At 39.3% G+C, this 14,686-nt stretch overlaps 1 protein-coding gene across 1 annotated transcript in view; it reads right to left on the reverse strand.

Moving 5' to 3' along the window:
* MAN2A1 (mannosidase alpha class 2A member 1) overlaps positions 1 to 14,686 on the reverse strand; it is a 177,808-nt gene that overhangs the window by 42,071 nt on the left and 121,051 nt on the right. Inside the window, exons 13-16 of the mRNA XM_062212295.1 lie at positions 14,343 to 14,508; positions 12,357 to 12,575; positions 11,161 to 11,283; positions 7,361 to 7,475 (exon numbers count right to left, since the gene is read on the reverse strand). Coding sequence (XP_062068279.1) covers positions 7,361 to 7,475; positions 11,161 to 11,283; positions 12,357 to 12,575; positions 14,343 to 14,508 — 623 coding nt within the window. The remainder of the gene's footprint in view (positions 1 to 7,360; positions 7,476 to 11,160; positions 11,284 to 12,356; positions 12,576 to 14,342; positions 14,509 to 14,686) is intronic.

Raw genomic sequence — 14,686 nt, forward strand, 5'->3', positions numbered from 1 at the left:
GTAATTTCTATAACAAAACTCCTTATATTAACAGCCAGTTATTTATGTGAACGTTATTCCTTTGCGTTGACATTTACAAAAGCAAAAACTAAGAATAGAAGTGGGTGATTACTGACATCATAAATAAGAGTGCCAATTGTTAAATCAACAACGGGAGTCACTGGGTACATGCTCCCCACGTAGGATCTCTGTCCTTAATGTGTTTTACTATGAAATGTAAAAACACTACTAGTCGAACAGTACCCTATATCTTGTGCGGTTGTGTGAGTGCAGCCTGTTGAAACCCTTGCTTAGTATATACCAAGTTGATCTTCAGTATATGAAGGTAATTGAAAATGAAACTCGATAAAGGGCGGGATGGGAGAGGGAGAGGGAGAGAGGAGGGCCACGGGAGGGAGGGAGGTGGGGGGGGGGGAGCCACAACAATACAAAAGTTGCACTTTGTAAATTCACATTTATGAAATAAAAGATAAAAGAACAGAAGTAATGCCGAAACATTTCTCATTCTAACAAGAACTAATGTTTACCAATAGATATATTAGCTGTTATTTGCACTAAATTTATAAAAAATTACCAAAATGGTAACGTTTATGGTGTTCTAACCAATTTTATATTATTACTAAGATATTTATAACTCATTGAGAAGAAATTTAATGATTACAGGCTTAGGATGATAGAACTTTATACAAGGAGAAATCAAAAATTAGTGGAAATGGAATTAAACGACATATTTCGATGCAAAAATTTTTAAATCCATGCATAAGAGGGATCCTCAAAAAGTTTGTGGAAAATGTGTATTATGAAAAATATTGTACTAAAATAAACTTTAATTCCATTTTCCACGAACTTTTGCCTTTCACTCACACATCAGCACCCAACTGATTTTTGTTTCAGAAAAGTAGTGAAGATTTAAACAAGACTCTCAAGCATAGAAACATTACATCAAGATGCAATTCTGTGGCAAGGAGAGAGGCAGAATGGAAGTGTGAGTACAAGAAGACAACAATGCCAAGAAATGTCTGACTGTTAAAATGTCTGACAGTTTTAAAATGCATGCATGATTTGGAATCGATTTGCTACCCATGGATATGCTTATTTTTAAATGTCACTATTGACATTATGCCAAAAATAACATCTTTTGCCGTCACTTACATGTATAATGTAAAAGATATTAACTTAAAATTACAAAGGGACACACAGAGCCCTGCACATTCTTCCAGGGACCAGCGCGTCTGCTCTAACCAAAACCACTTCATGCTGCTGGATATACTTTTCTTCCTCCTTTCTGCCCACTCAGCTGACATTTGTTCAAGACCCTGCACTTCGACAACACACTTCCTTTACAGAACAGTCCCTAATTCCTCCAAACTTCAATGCTTCTTTCTTTCTTTTACGACACTTATATCTAACTCACACACTCCTCCTCTTACATCTCATGCGCTCCTCCTCTTAAGGCAGACCTGACCCTGTATGCTAGGCTTCATTATATTACCTCAGTCACTGGAGTCCCAACATCCCTGGAAGGCGACTCTAGAACTGGCACGACTTCAGGATGAAGACCGCAGGGCCACATAAGTTGTAGCCTGCAACAAGTCAGACCAGTAAACAGTGGAGCTGGGTCTGGGGTTGGGAATGAAATGCAGACAAGCTACCTGCGGAGTGTGAACTCTGAGCCATTGGATTTTCTCCAGGTTCCCCACCTCCCCATCTCGGTGCCCTTCATCTGCATTCACACACATTTGTAGGGGATGATCCCCCCCCCCCCCCCCAAGGAGCTGTGCCTTCAACGTCGCAAGTGCTGTCAAACAGTCCCCAAGATAACCTCTGAGATCTAAAGCTGTGTATCAAGAATGCACTGATTGTCCCTTAAAATAGCCTCTGTAATGCCTGTAGGGAATAATCAGGTTCCACACAGAGCAACTTATTTCAGTTTTTAAAAGTTCCAATTAACAAGGAAAAAAAAATCCTTAGCAGTCAATTGCATATTATGATATTCCAGAAATGTTTTAATTACCTAAGTCTGCCTAGCTATAACTTACTTAATGCTTTTTACTCTTAAATCAAACTAAAAGGGAACGTAGTCCTGAAGAAAAAAATGAGATTGATTGCAAACCATTTAAAAATCCTCATGAATCTTTTTACAGAAATGAAAACAACTTCAGTGAAGCTCTGAGACCTTGTTGACGAGTGAGGCAGAACCCAGGGAAGGAAGCCCCAGATTCAAGTGTCCTCAGGAGAGGAATCTAGAAGTTGAGTCAAGTACAAGAGACCTGATGTGCTGCTAGGCTTTGCGATGACTCTTTGATGGTTATAACCAACTGATCATCCAGTCTTTTTACAGATTAAGAAATCCAGTCCCAAAGAAATTAAAGGACAAACTCAAGGTCACTCTAGTTTGCTTAAAGGTAAAAGTACCAATTTGGATTTCTAATTCCCAGTGTGATGCCTTTACATGTTCAACTAGATGAAGCTCATTTGGACCCTCTTAAAAGTCAGTGGTCATGTAATAAATCCATTTAGGTTTATCTACTCAAAACTGCTCAAAGAAAAACTAAGCAACTTTCTCTTTGATTCCTAAATATGTCCATGCAAGGAAATTATTCAGTCACTTCAGTCAGAGGAAAATCTTGCCTCCCATACTTTTTGATGGCAGTTCATTACACTTTACCTCCAGGCTACTTGCTTTCTTTTAGCAAGATCCATTACATACAGCACTTTTATAATATGTCAGTGGAAAATAGAAAGTAAGGCAAAAGCATTGCATTTAAGGTATTTCTCCGAAGGGTTGAAACATGGTCTACACACACACTCACTCACAAACATCGACCCAGGAGAACACAATCCTGAGGGGGAAGCACTTGAAGGTACAGGACCTATTACAGCGGATCTGGGATCTGAACCTTGTACCAGTGAAAATGTATAAGACAAGTCAATAACCCTAGCAACTTAATTCTTCAAAGTGGCTATTGATGTCAGAAAACTAAGGCATGGAAGTCCGATAATTACATTTCTGAAGACAAATGAAGTCACAGCTAGCGATGGCATTTACCCATCACTGTGTGACTCCAACACATATACTTTCTGTGAAGGTGCAGTATCAAATCTAACACAAGTGTGTATAGGGCTCATGCTTCTATCATGTTCAATCTTCTAATCCAAGGTTAATGAAAAGTGTTAAAGCAGCCGGTTTTGCAATGTCTCAATCTAATGAAAGATGATTATGTTACAAGAAAAATTAGCTCTCACCCCACAACTAACCCCCTAGAGAAAATGCTATTTTCTGCAAACTATCTTTAAGAAATCATAAAATAGTTCCAAAAGGGCATTTCATTAAATTCTAAGTGCTATAAAATGGATTTCTTATTTAACCTGACATAAGACAAAGAATTGTATTTTATTAGAAATCTCTGAGATTGCTCTGATGTTGTAGAGCTTTCAAAGCTAGTGAGCGTATTTCCTCTAATTTAATATTTCTGGAAACCTTTTGAATGATGCCTGAATGATAATGAAAAGAAAAACACAGTATTTTTCCTTTAATAGCTCAACTGATGTAACAGAGAGAGAGCTTTTCAACTGCAGTTCTAATCATTTCCAGAATATGGAGAAGACATAGATACAGAAACCAAGGTGAAAAACAAACTCAAACAAAAAGTAGGATTGAACTGATGCCTCTCAACTCAGTTCTTACAAAACCAGTAATTACCAAACAACGTGTCTAATTATGGAACTGCTGATGGGTATTCGTTCTCGATTTTGTTTTCTCCAGAAGCTTAATTTGGGCAATAGTTACTTTAGGGAGAAAAGGGTCAAAGAGCAACTAAAATAGATATTGAGGGCTATAAGCACATCAGGTTTGCAATGTTTTACATTTTTGAAAAAATATTTCAAAACACTGAATTTGAAAATGTTAATATAAATATTCAAAAGACAATCTATTATTCACTCATTTTGTTTTGAGAGATAATTTTTTATACAATTAATTCATAGACCACATTAAATGTACTATGATTATATTATATAATCATTAAACAGTAATGGTCTCCCTCTACCAGCCTCCACATCTTTCTGTATCAGAAAATTGATACTAACAACAAACAGGCTCTACTCAGAAATGCTCATCCACTAACTGCTTCAGGTCAATTTACAAAAGAAATCAGCATATATATGCAAAAATAGTAAGCTATATTCAAGAACATTTTTATCATTTTTAAGAAACACTCACTACAAGTGAATCTACAAAAGCAGGGAAGTGGCTGAAATTTTCTTTGCACCTAAGATAAAAAAACCACATTTTTTTCTATGCATTTTGATCTGTCACCTCATTGCCTAGTTTTCAGGAAGCTGAAGCTTAAAATGTTAAAGAGCTCTCAACTATTTCTTAGTACAGATGCCCTGGCACTACACAACCAAACCCCTGATGACTGATTACCCTTCTAGGGAATTTGAATGACTGGAGCTGAGCACCCTAAAGATCTGACTGGGGATTTCCCTACAAATCCCATGTGCCAGGAGCCATGCAACCTGAGTCTTCATGCAATGGTGTGTCAAAGAAAATGACAGAGGGAGGTGGTCACAGAGATCACTGAAAAAAACCTTGGGTCTCCACAGTTAGGATGGCATTCTTCAGGAGGGGGCTATGCTGAAAGGGGATTAAGTACAAGTACAAGCATGGGACGGTTCAGAGTTTGGAAGAAAGTCTGTTAGAGGATGCTAGCATTTCCATCCTCCAACAAGCACTTCCAAGCTGGAAAAAAAAGTATCTAGACTAAAGAGAAAACAGATTCATGTGTGCTTCAGGTTTATATGTGTTGGCTTCCAGTTCAATCCAGGCAATACAGTAACTCTTCCAGAGAAGCACTCTAAGTTAAGCTTGCATTTCACTTAATTTAGTGACCTATCATTTCCCACAAACTTCTAAAGCTTTCTGCTTTCAAGCTCTAAAAAAATATTAGGGTGGAAAAACTTCAACATTAAGTCTACTCTCCCCACAGAGAAATCCAAAGCACTCTGAGGTCTAGATATTTAGTTTTTTATTATTATGGTCACACTCTGAGGGTCCTATTCAGAAAAATCTGTCTCTTCACTAATTAAATTTCATTTTAAAAATACTTCCATTACTGAGAGATCAGATTTCTAGAGACTTCAAGCACTGGCACAATATTATGTTTTGGTGTTTTAAGACATTTCTATAGCAATGAATTGCAGGCCTTGAATACTGTGAAAACTGGTAGGGATGCTAGAAGGGCCAAGACTGGTAGTTTGGTGATAAAAGACGCACCTGCGTGACAGGCAAAATGCCTACTCAGCCTCTGCATGAGAACATCAAGGCAGAGAAGAGAAGTTAGAAAAGAAATGCATAGGAAGAGAAAATAGATGTGGATCACACTGAGAGTTAGAGAAATGCCAAAGGCAACAGAGAGACAAGCACTGCCACTTTGGAAGGCCAGCAGCTAGTCAATCTCAAAGGCTCTTGCTCCCACACTAAAGGCTAGGTTGTGGAGGGCACTGTGGTGCAGCACGTTAAGCTACCACCTGTGATACCAACATCCCACATAAGTGCAGATACCAGTACCAGCCGCTCCACTTCTGATCCAGCTCTCTGCTAATGCACCTAGAAGAGCAGCAGAAGATGGGCCCCTGCACCCATGTAGGTGATCTGGATGGAGTTCCAGGCTCCTGGCTTTGGCCTGGCTCTGCCTGGTTGTTGCAGCCATTTGGGGAGTGATAGAAGATCTCTCTTTCTCTCTAACTCTGCCTCTCAAATAGATAAAATAAATGTTAGAAAAAGAAAGATTATTAGTTGACACGGTGAGGAGAGGGAGATGTGGGGACAAAGGAGAGGCAGAGGCAAAAGGACAAGCACTCAGTCCCGGTGAAAGCAGCTTGCTGGGTAAGTACACAGGCAGCCCAGAGGCTATTCACTTCCAAACCAACCACTCACATATGAGAGTGACCTGAGGGATGGCCACCAGCAGCAGAGGCAACCCACCTGCTTTACATAAACAGCTCTCCGGCCCTGCAAAACCCAGTGAATGCTCAGCAGATGTGGTGCCACTGACAGGCAGGATGAAGTCACAGCAGAGGCAATGAAGCAAACATATGTGATTGAGACTGGAATTGTAGGATTAGTTGTTTTGGCATTTACCCTGGGGCACGATCGGCCTAACACAACTGAGGGAAAGCACCAGGCCTAATGATATGAGTCTGTGCCAAAAAGTATACTGTGTCACACTCAACAAATAACTTTGCCATTAAAATACAATTGTCTGGGGGATGGCACTATGGCGTAGCGGGTAAGGCCACCGCCTACAGTGCCAGTATCCCATATAGGCGCCAGTTTGAGTCCCAGCTGCCCCACTTCCAATCCACCTCTCTGCTGTGGCCTGGGTGGGCGGTGGAAGATGGCCCAGGTCCTTGAGCCCCTGTGCCTGCACGGGAGACCTAGAGGAAGCTCCTGGCTCCTGGCTTCGGATTGGTGCAGCTCTGGCCCTTGTGGCCAGTTGGAGAGTAAACCAAAGATGGAAGACTTCTCTCTCTCTCCTTCTCTCTAATTCTGACTTTCAAATAAATAAATAAATCTTAAAAAAAAAAATACAATTGTCTGTATGAGAGCACAGTGAATGTCCTGGTTACTCAGAATAAACTTGGGTTGGATAAGCACACTGTTCTAAGAAACAGTAGATTCAGAATCATCCCACATAACTGGGCAAGTGTGTTTGTGAACCTCAGTTCCACACAGAGCCCATGTAAGGACTAGCTCCAGTGCCCAGGGTTAAGTTCCTAAGAGGATCAAAAGCCTATTTCCCATAACTTTGGTTAATAATGCTGCTGCTCATAAAAGCAATAAACAATTGCCTGACTTTATTCTTTACCAGATAAAGAGCTATACACAAATACTAATTAAGGACATTTTTCCTTTTATATTCCAGTGAAAATGTGTAATACATTCTATAATTCAGTGAGGTAGGCTGTTTGTGTGTGTGTGTGTGTGTGTTTCACTGCTAGTTTGCTGTCTTCTAACTAAAATTTACATGACATAATCTCCATTTTTAAAAATCAATCAAAAATACTCTACTTTAGAAATAAAGTTTCTAGTTAATAAGCTTGTGAATAACACAAACAGTAAGAATGAGAAGATACACAGAAGACAGAACAACTTATGTAAGGAATCAAAGGATTTACCATTTTTAATTATCAAAGGGTAAATATTATACTGTAGATCATACTGCAAACATGCTACCACTACCAAGTTTAGACAGTTCTCGTCTTCAATAGCCAACCTCTAATTTATTAAAAATGACATAAGCACGAATTCAAGAATGAGGATACATGTCTCACAACTGCATTTGTGTTTCCTTACCCTGTATGTGGTAGAGCCGGACTCGATGGGTAACATGGTCAAAAAAGCAAGACACTTCTGAATACATCCTTCCACGTGTCACTGTCACAAAGGGTGGTTTTTCGTAAACATAAGGCTGAGGAGGAAATGACATTTTTAAGAAAAATATTTTGGCTTCCAAACTTTGCCAAGAAATGTTTATGATAGCTTCCAGAATAGCAAACAAGTACCACCTGATACCTGCAATTTTAAATGAAAAACAAACCTTCCAAGTTATCGGAATGTGTGCTTGTCATAAAGATTGAGTATAAGGCTTTTTATTATTGAAATCATTGCTGAAATAGAAAATAAAAATGTTTACAACTTGATTGGCCAAGGATGATCTATAAACACTTCTCCCGGCTATAAAAATTTCTAATTAGAATCCTTCTGTATTGTTCATAGTCATTTATTAGAAACAGTCAGTGTTCTAGAGCAGTGGCATTTTCCAGGCACGCATTTAATATGACTATGACCACCAAATCTTCAGGGACCAGGGCAGGTGGGAAGGACGGCTACGGCGCGTCCTGAGAGCAAATGGGAAGCGATCAGGACAGTTTCATCAGACTTACTAAGCTATAAAACATGCCACTGGGAACAACTGGCTGAGTGTAATGCACAACTACAGACTCAAGAAAACTACATGGAAACCACCAGTTTAGTTTTCATTGGCTAGAATCTAAATTCCAGAAAATATGGGAATAGAGCACATAACTTATGAGATATGGTGATAAATTTAAAGCATTTATAAAGAACTATATTTCTAGTATTAGACACCTTAGCTCAACAATAGCGTAAGGAGCTAGGCTTGCAATGTGAACTACTTATGCAGTAAAAACATTTCAGAATGGTCTAATAGTCTTCCAAATTTAACCCTCTGCTGGAGAAAAATATTCTGAAGTTAATAAAATGCTTAATAGTTTACTGAGTTCTTCTACCTAACTACTGCATGGCTATCAGGTCATGGAGAGAGATGAGAACCTGGGATGGTGATTTCTAAGATCCTGCCTTTTTATGGTTCAAGGGTGCTTCAAAAAGGCTCATGGAAACTGGAATTACAAGATAAATTAATTTCGGTGCAAAAAATTTGTGAAATTCATGCAAATGAAGGATCTTCAAACACATCATGGAAAATGTTAGTTATGAAAAAACTATACATGGATTTCAAAATTTTTCTAAATCCAAACTTATCTGAATTCCATTTTTCCAGAGTTTTTGAAGCATATGCTTCATATGCTTTTATTTTCTTGTTGTAAATATATAAGAATCCTCTCTATCTGTCTGACATTAGGGCTACACAGAGATGAAATAGTTTTAAATAAATCAACTATTACTTATCCATAACATTCCCAAAGCAAAAGTATAAGGGCAGTCAGTCAATACAAATTGCCTGTGAAATGATAAAAGCTGGTAAGTGAGAAAACATAGAAGATCCAAGGCCATGTTGGGATACCTGCTAGGAGCTGCAGTTTAGCCATCATTGATTTTATAAAATACAAACAACCAAAAGAAAAAAAACAAAAACAAAAACAAGAGTCCTAACTGTGGCCAATGCAATGTTCTAAAATATCTAACAACTGACTCTGGTTAGAATCGTAGGATAAAAGTAAGTTTTTTAGGAGACAAGTCCCTAATAAAATAAGGAGAATATTTAACTGTTTGTGAGTTGAGCAAAGTCCAGAGAGATACAAAAGCAAAGAAAAAAACTTCACAAAAATTAAAAGCCATTTACAAAAGAAATATAATTGGAGCCAGTGCTGTGCTTGGGCCTGTGCACCCACGTGGGAAACCTGGAAGAAGCTCCTGGCTCCTGGCTATTGTGGCCATTTGGGGAGTGGGCCAACAGATGCAAGGCATCTCTTTCTGTCTATAACTGTGTCTCTCAAATAAATAAATAAAATTTAAAAAATAAATAAATAAATAAATAAAGGAGGCCAGCACCATGGCGTACTAGGTTAATCCTTCGCCTGTGGCGCTGGCATCCCATATGGGCGCAGGGTTCTAGCCCCGGTTGCTCCTCTTCCACTCCAGCTCTCTGCTGTGGACTGGGAAGGCAGTGGAGGATGGCCCAAGTGCTTGGGCCCCTGCATCCACATGGGAGACCAGGAGGAGGCACCTGGCTCCTGGCTTCGGATTGGCGTAGCTCCAGCTGTGGCAGCCATTTGGGGAGTGAACCAACGGAAGGAAGACCTTTCTGTCTCTCTCACTGTCTGTAACTCTATACTTGTCAAATAAAAAAATAAAAATCTTAAAATAAATAAATAAATAAAGGAAATATAACTAACAAGAATGACACACCAAATGAAAATTGTGGAACATGCATAGATGAGGATTAATTTTAACATGGATAAAAAGTACTTAAAAACACAAAGAACACTGATAGAAACATAGTCAACAGTCATAAATAAAAAATTCACAAACATATGAAAGAAAATGCACAAAAACATCAAAGTCACTATAACCAAAATAGTATTACTGAAAAACATTTTTCTGTTAACCACTTTTACAAGCAAAACTTTTTTTTTTTTAAGAAAGCTTTTATTTAATAAATAGAAGTTTCACAGGAATAGCTTTAGGAATATAGCAGTTCTTCCCCCGTACCCACCCTCCCACCCCTACTCCCATCCCACCTCCTACTCCCTCTACCATCGCATTCTTCATTAAGATTAATTTTTAATTAACTTTATATACAGAAGACCAACTCTATACTAAGTAAAGATTTCAACAATTTGCACCCACACACACAAAGTATAAAGTACTGTTTTAAAACAAGTTTTAGAGTTAATTCTCATAGTACAACTTATTAAGAACAGCGGTCATACACGGGGAGTAAGTGCACAGTACCTCCTGTTGTTGATTTAACAATTAACACTGTTATTAATTCTCCGCACTTTCAATAGTACATTAGAGAATTACTGGGAGTGAACATTCACACACCTCTCTAGGAGGAAGATGGGCAATACTTAGCAAAAAGACTTAACAGGATTCATTTACTTATAAAAACAACTTTTTTGAAGGTCATTTTCAGGAAATGATCAGAATTACATAGAAAGAATGCTACAAAGAAGCTTACTACAATGTTACAGTGGTAAAGAATTGGGAGAAAGTTCATATACAACATCAAAAAATTCTGAAATAGTGTGTATTAAAATTAAGTGTTCATGAAACATGCCATCAGGTTATATGCATCATTTTAAATGAAAAATAATCATGTATGTGCATTAAGGCAAAACTTGACAATGGGGGGAATTTGGATATGCATAAAATAGAAGACAATAAAAATAGTTGTAGATCAGAATGCTAGCAATAGTTTTTCATGGGATTGTGGACTGGTTGGTAAATTTTGTTTTCTTCAGAGTTTTCTTATTTTCAAGAAGTGATAGAGTTTACATATACCATCCTTATAGTGAAAGATCAGAAAAATTAGTTTTGAAAGGTAACAAGGAGACAACGTCCCATGGACAGGCTATTTTCCCCAGCTGGCTAGCTCCTCTGTGTGTAAACGTGGTGCTGCACACGGGTACAACAGCACTCTAAGCCTACACACTATCAGGCATCTTTCCATGGAGCAACCTAACTGAATTCCAACTCTGGCAAATCAATGGTTCATCTAACTTTCAACAACAAACTGGTAAGTGCTGACAAGGGTAAATAAAATACTGCAGCCAAAAGCTGACCTACTCCTAACAGGAGAACAGATGGTAAAACAAGGAGACACACATATTTTTCCCTCAGGAGTCTCAGAGTAAGTATCCCACTGTCACTGCATCAGCACCACCTACCTTGGCACTGCCATCAGGCAAGAAGAGGTAGGCACCACTTTTGTCTCTTTTATTTGTAGTTCCATACCATGAAAACTGCAGAGTTATGTCATGGTGTTTGCCATCTTCTTTGGTTACCATTTTCTAAAGATAAAGAAAAAATAACTTTACAGCAACACACTACTAACAGTTTGCATCTGGTTCTATGTCAACTAAAAAAAATTCGTCGGGTTAGGTTGAAAACTGCTAATTTAAGCTGCTAATATTCATAGCTCTTGAACACCCAAAATTTTATACTTAGCTTTAGGTTTTAAAACTTTCACACTAGGAACAAAATCAGAACACTTCATTGAGAACAAGTAGCAATAAACAAAGCTGTCTACAGCTGTGCTTCTTAACTGTTCTGTGGAGGGAACAGATTTGTTTTTTAGTCCCAATACGCATGGATCAGTATTTTTGTAAGCTACAGTAAAAGTGAATTAAAATTTAAAATCCAAAATCAAAATTAAAACTATATGCCAAATACATTCTCATATTTCTTATTATTAGATTCAACAGGTATTTTATTCAGTCAAATTGCTTTCAGAGTTTCCACAAACATTTCTGAACAGTCACAACTTCTGCCTTTAACTCATGGAGCAGTACCAAGCCACAGAGCAGAACTACCCAAAGTCTGGCACCAGCCCCAGACAACACACACCTGTGAATAGCAAGTGGCCACTGTGGGAACATCCAGTTCCAGCCTTTTCCCCAAAAGATTTGGTCCAGCCCTACTTAAGACTTTTTTCCCCTTTGCACCGGTAATCTGCACGTAATAACAAAAGTGGTAAGACTACGAATTTCAGAACAACCCACGATGTGCCTTCAGGGGGTCAGCGCTAGGGTGTAGCAGGTTAGGCAACGGCTTACAATGCCAGCATCCTGTATTGGGGGACCAGTTTGAGTTCTGGCTACCTTGCTTCCGATCCAGCTTCTTGCTAATGTGCCAGGGAAAGCAGCAGCTGATGGTTCAAATGCTTGGGCCCCTGTCACTCATGTGAGAGACTTGGAAGGTATTCCAGGCTCCTGGCTGTAGCTAGTTGTGGCCATCTGAGAAGTGAACCAGTGAATGGAAGCCTCTTGTGTGTGTGTGTGTGTGTGTGTGTGTCTGTCTGTCTTTCCCCCTTTCTGTGCCACTCTGCCTTTCAAGTAAATAAATCTTAAAAAAGTAATCATACCTTCATAAGCCCAGAATGATCAAACCAAAGTGTAATAAAGGAGTTCTCTATAGTTATAGCTTCTTTGGCATCTATTGCATTCTTCATGCTGAAAATTCCATTATCTTTTGCTTCACCATTATACAGGGTGTAATCAGCTAAATGGGAATTTGAATTTCCTGATTCCAAAATCTTATACACTTTCAGTCCCAGTGGTGGAATATGTACTACAAAAGAAATCTTTAAAAGAGAGAGGAGAGAATTTATTAAAGAGCAATCTTATCCACTGAAAGGCAAAGCATATACACTATTGGTTAAATCAACAAACTACCGTGTTTTTGAAAAAGAGGGAATAGTGCTATCCTGCGAATGTTTTGATGCTGAATGGGAAGAGGATCCACATCTCAGGTGATACACACAACCTAATAACCTCAAGCTGGTAGGCCTATCAAACACACTGATGTTTTCTTCCATGAAAGGAAGGGCTTACTGTAAGTAATCGTTTTTCCTAGTTACTAGAAATGCCATGCAGTGTATTTCAGTATGTTGGAAAATGGTACAAGTAAACACACTTGCTCAGCCAGTGCCAACCATCAAATGCATGAAGCTTAGCAGACACTGAGCAAGGCCTGGGGGATGCACACAGGTCTACAGAGGACCCTGCCTTCCAGGAGCTGTCCCTTCTCTAGAGGGGTGCTTCCTGGGAAGTCTGACTGAAGTCTCATATTTTCCTTCTAGCTAAAGAATAATGCACAGGTAAGAACAGTCAGTATGGCTTTTGACAAGCAGAAGCCATTCCCTTCTAGGGTTCCCAGTTGATGACTACGACTCCAGAAGTACACCATACTCTGCACTCCACACTCTAAAACTTGGACTTTTCTAGTGATTTGGTTTAATATTGCTTATGCTAAGAAGCTTTTATACACACAAAATCAATTACTTGATCCCCGACTTTCCATAATTATATGTCAGAAAAGAAGCACCTTAATTATTTTGAAATGTCTCTTGTCCGTGACGTATTCTATCACCTTTTCAATTTGAAAAGCTGAAACCACCCCAAATTATTAAGGGTGGTACTTATCTCGATTTCACCAGGCATTATCATTAAACTGAGTTAGATTAAAAAAGCAAAAATTTGGCCGGCGCCGCGGCTCACTAGGCAAATCCTCCGCCTTGCGGCGCCGGCACACCGGGTTCTAGTCCCGGTCGGGGCACCGATCCTGTCCCGGTTGCCCCTCTTCCAGGCCAGCTCTCTGCTGTGGCTAGGGAGTGCAGTGGAGGATGGCCCAAGTCCTTGGGTCCTGCACCCCATGGGAGACCAGGAGAAGCACCTGGCTCCTGCCATCGGAACAGCACGGTGCGCCGGCCGCAGCGCGCTACCGCGGCGGCCATTGGAGGGTGAACCAACGGCAAAAGGAAGACCTTTCTCTCTGTCTCTCTCTCTCACTGTCCACTCTGCCTGTCAAAAAAAAAAAAAAAAAAGCAAAAATTTGTAAGTAATGACTTCATTTTTTAGAATAAAGTTTATATGTACATATATATATTTACAAAGACACAAAACATATTTACTAGCATTCTAATAATAACATATACCTATTGACAAAGATGTTAATATTCTGAGAAACAGGATCTACAAGTTCTTGGGAAAATGGAACTAAACCTAAGCTGTACTTTGGTACACAAAAATTTTCAAACTGAAGCATAATTTTTTTCATTATAGACACTTTTTAAGAATTGTCTGAAGGCCCCCATATACATGAATTTTGAATTTCTTTTACATCTGAATATTTTATCTTTTAATTCTATTTCCCACAAACTTTTTGAAATACCTTCCTATTTCCTGTCAGTGTCACTCAACTGGCCAGTTCAATGCGCTGGCATTTATAGTTTCACCACTTCACACAGGCCGGCACAGTAGCACAATGGGTCAGCTTGTCATGGGGCCCTAATGCAGACATGAACCATGCTTCTGACAGTGCCTCCTCAGGTTCTATCACCACCACATACCTCATAGGCCGTCTGTGAAACAGTCCTTTCCGCATCCCACACGGCACTGACTTGGACTTCCAAAGTTTCTCCGGAAGAAGACAGCACCTGCACCGTGGGGGAACTCACATGGATGGAGACCATCGTGCTTCGGCCATGCTCTAAAGGATTATAGACCACAAGGTGCCTGCAAAAACAATAGCTTCACTATCAGGATCTCACAATATTTCTACTTCTTTCACATGCTTCGTAGGCAGTCTTAAGCCAACATGCAGAGAATTTAAAGGGACACTGTGGTAGAACCCTTGGGAAAACAGACAATTCCTTTACAACAAACACCACACAAAGAGTAATGACTCAAAAGC

This window comes from Lepus europaeus, chromosome 15, assembly GCF_033115175.1.
Source record: "Lepus europaeus isolate LE1 chromosome 15, mLepTim1.pri, whole genome shotgun sequence".
In the NCBI taxonomy this organism is placed as follows: Eukaryota; Metazoa; Chordata; class Mammalia; order Lagomorpha; family Leporidae; genus Lepus; species Lepus europaeus.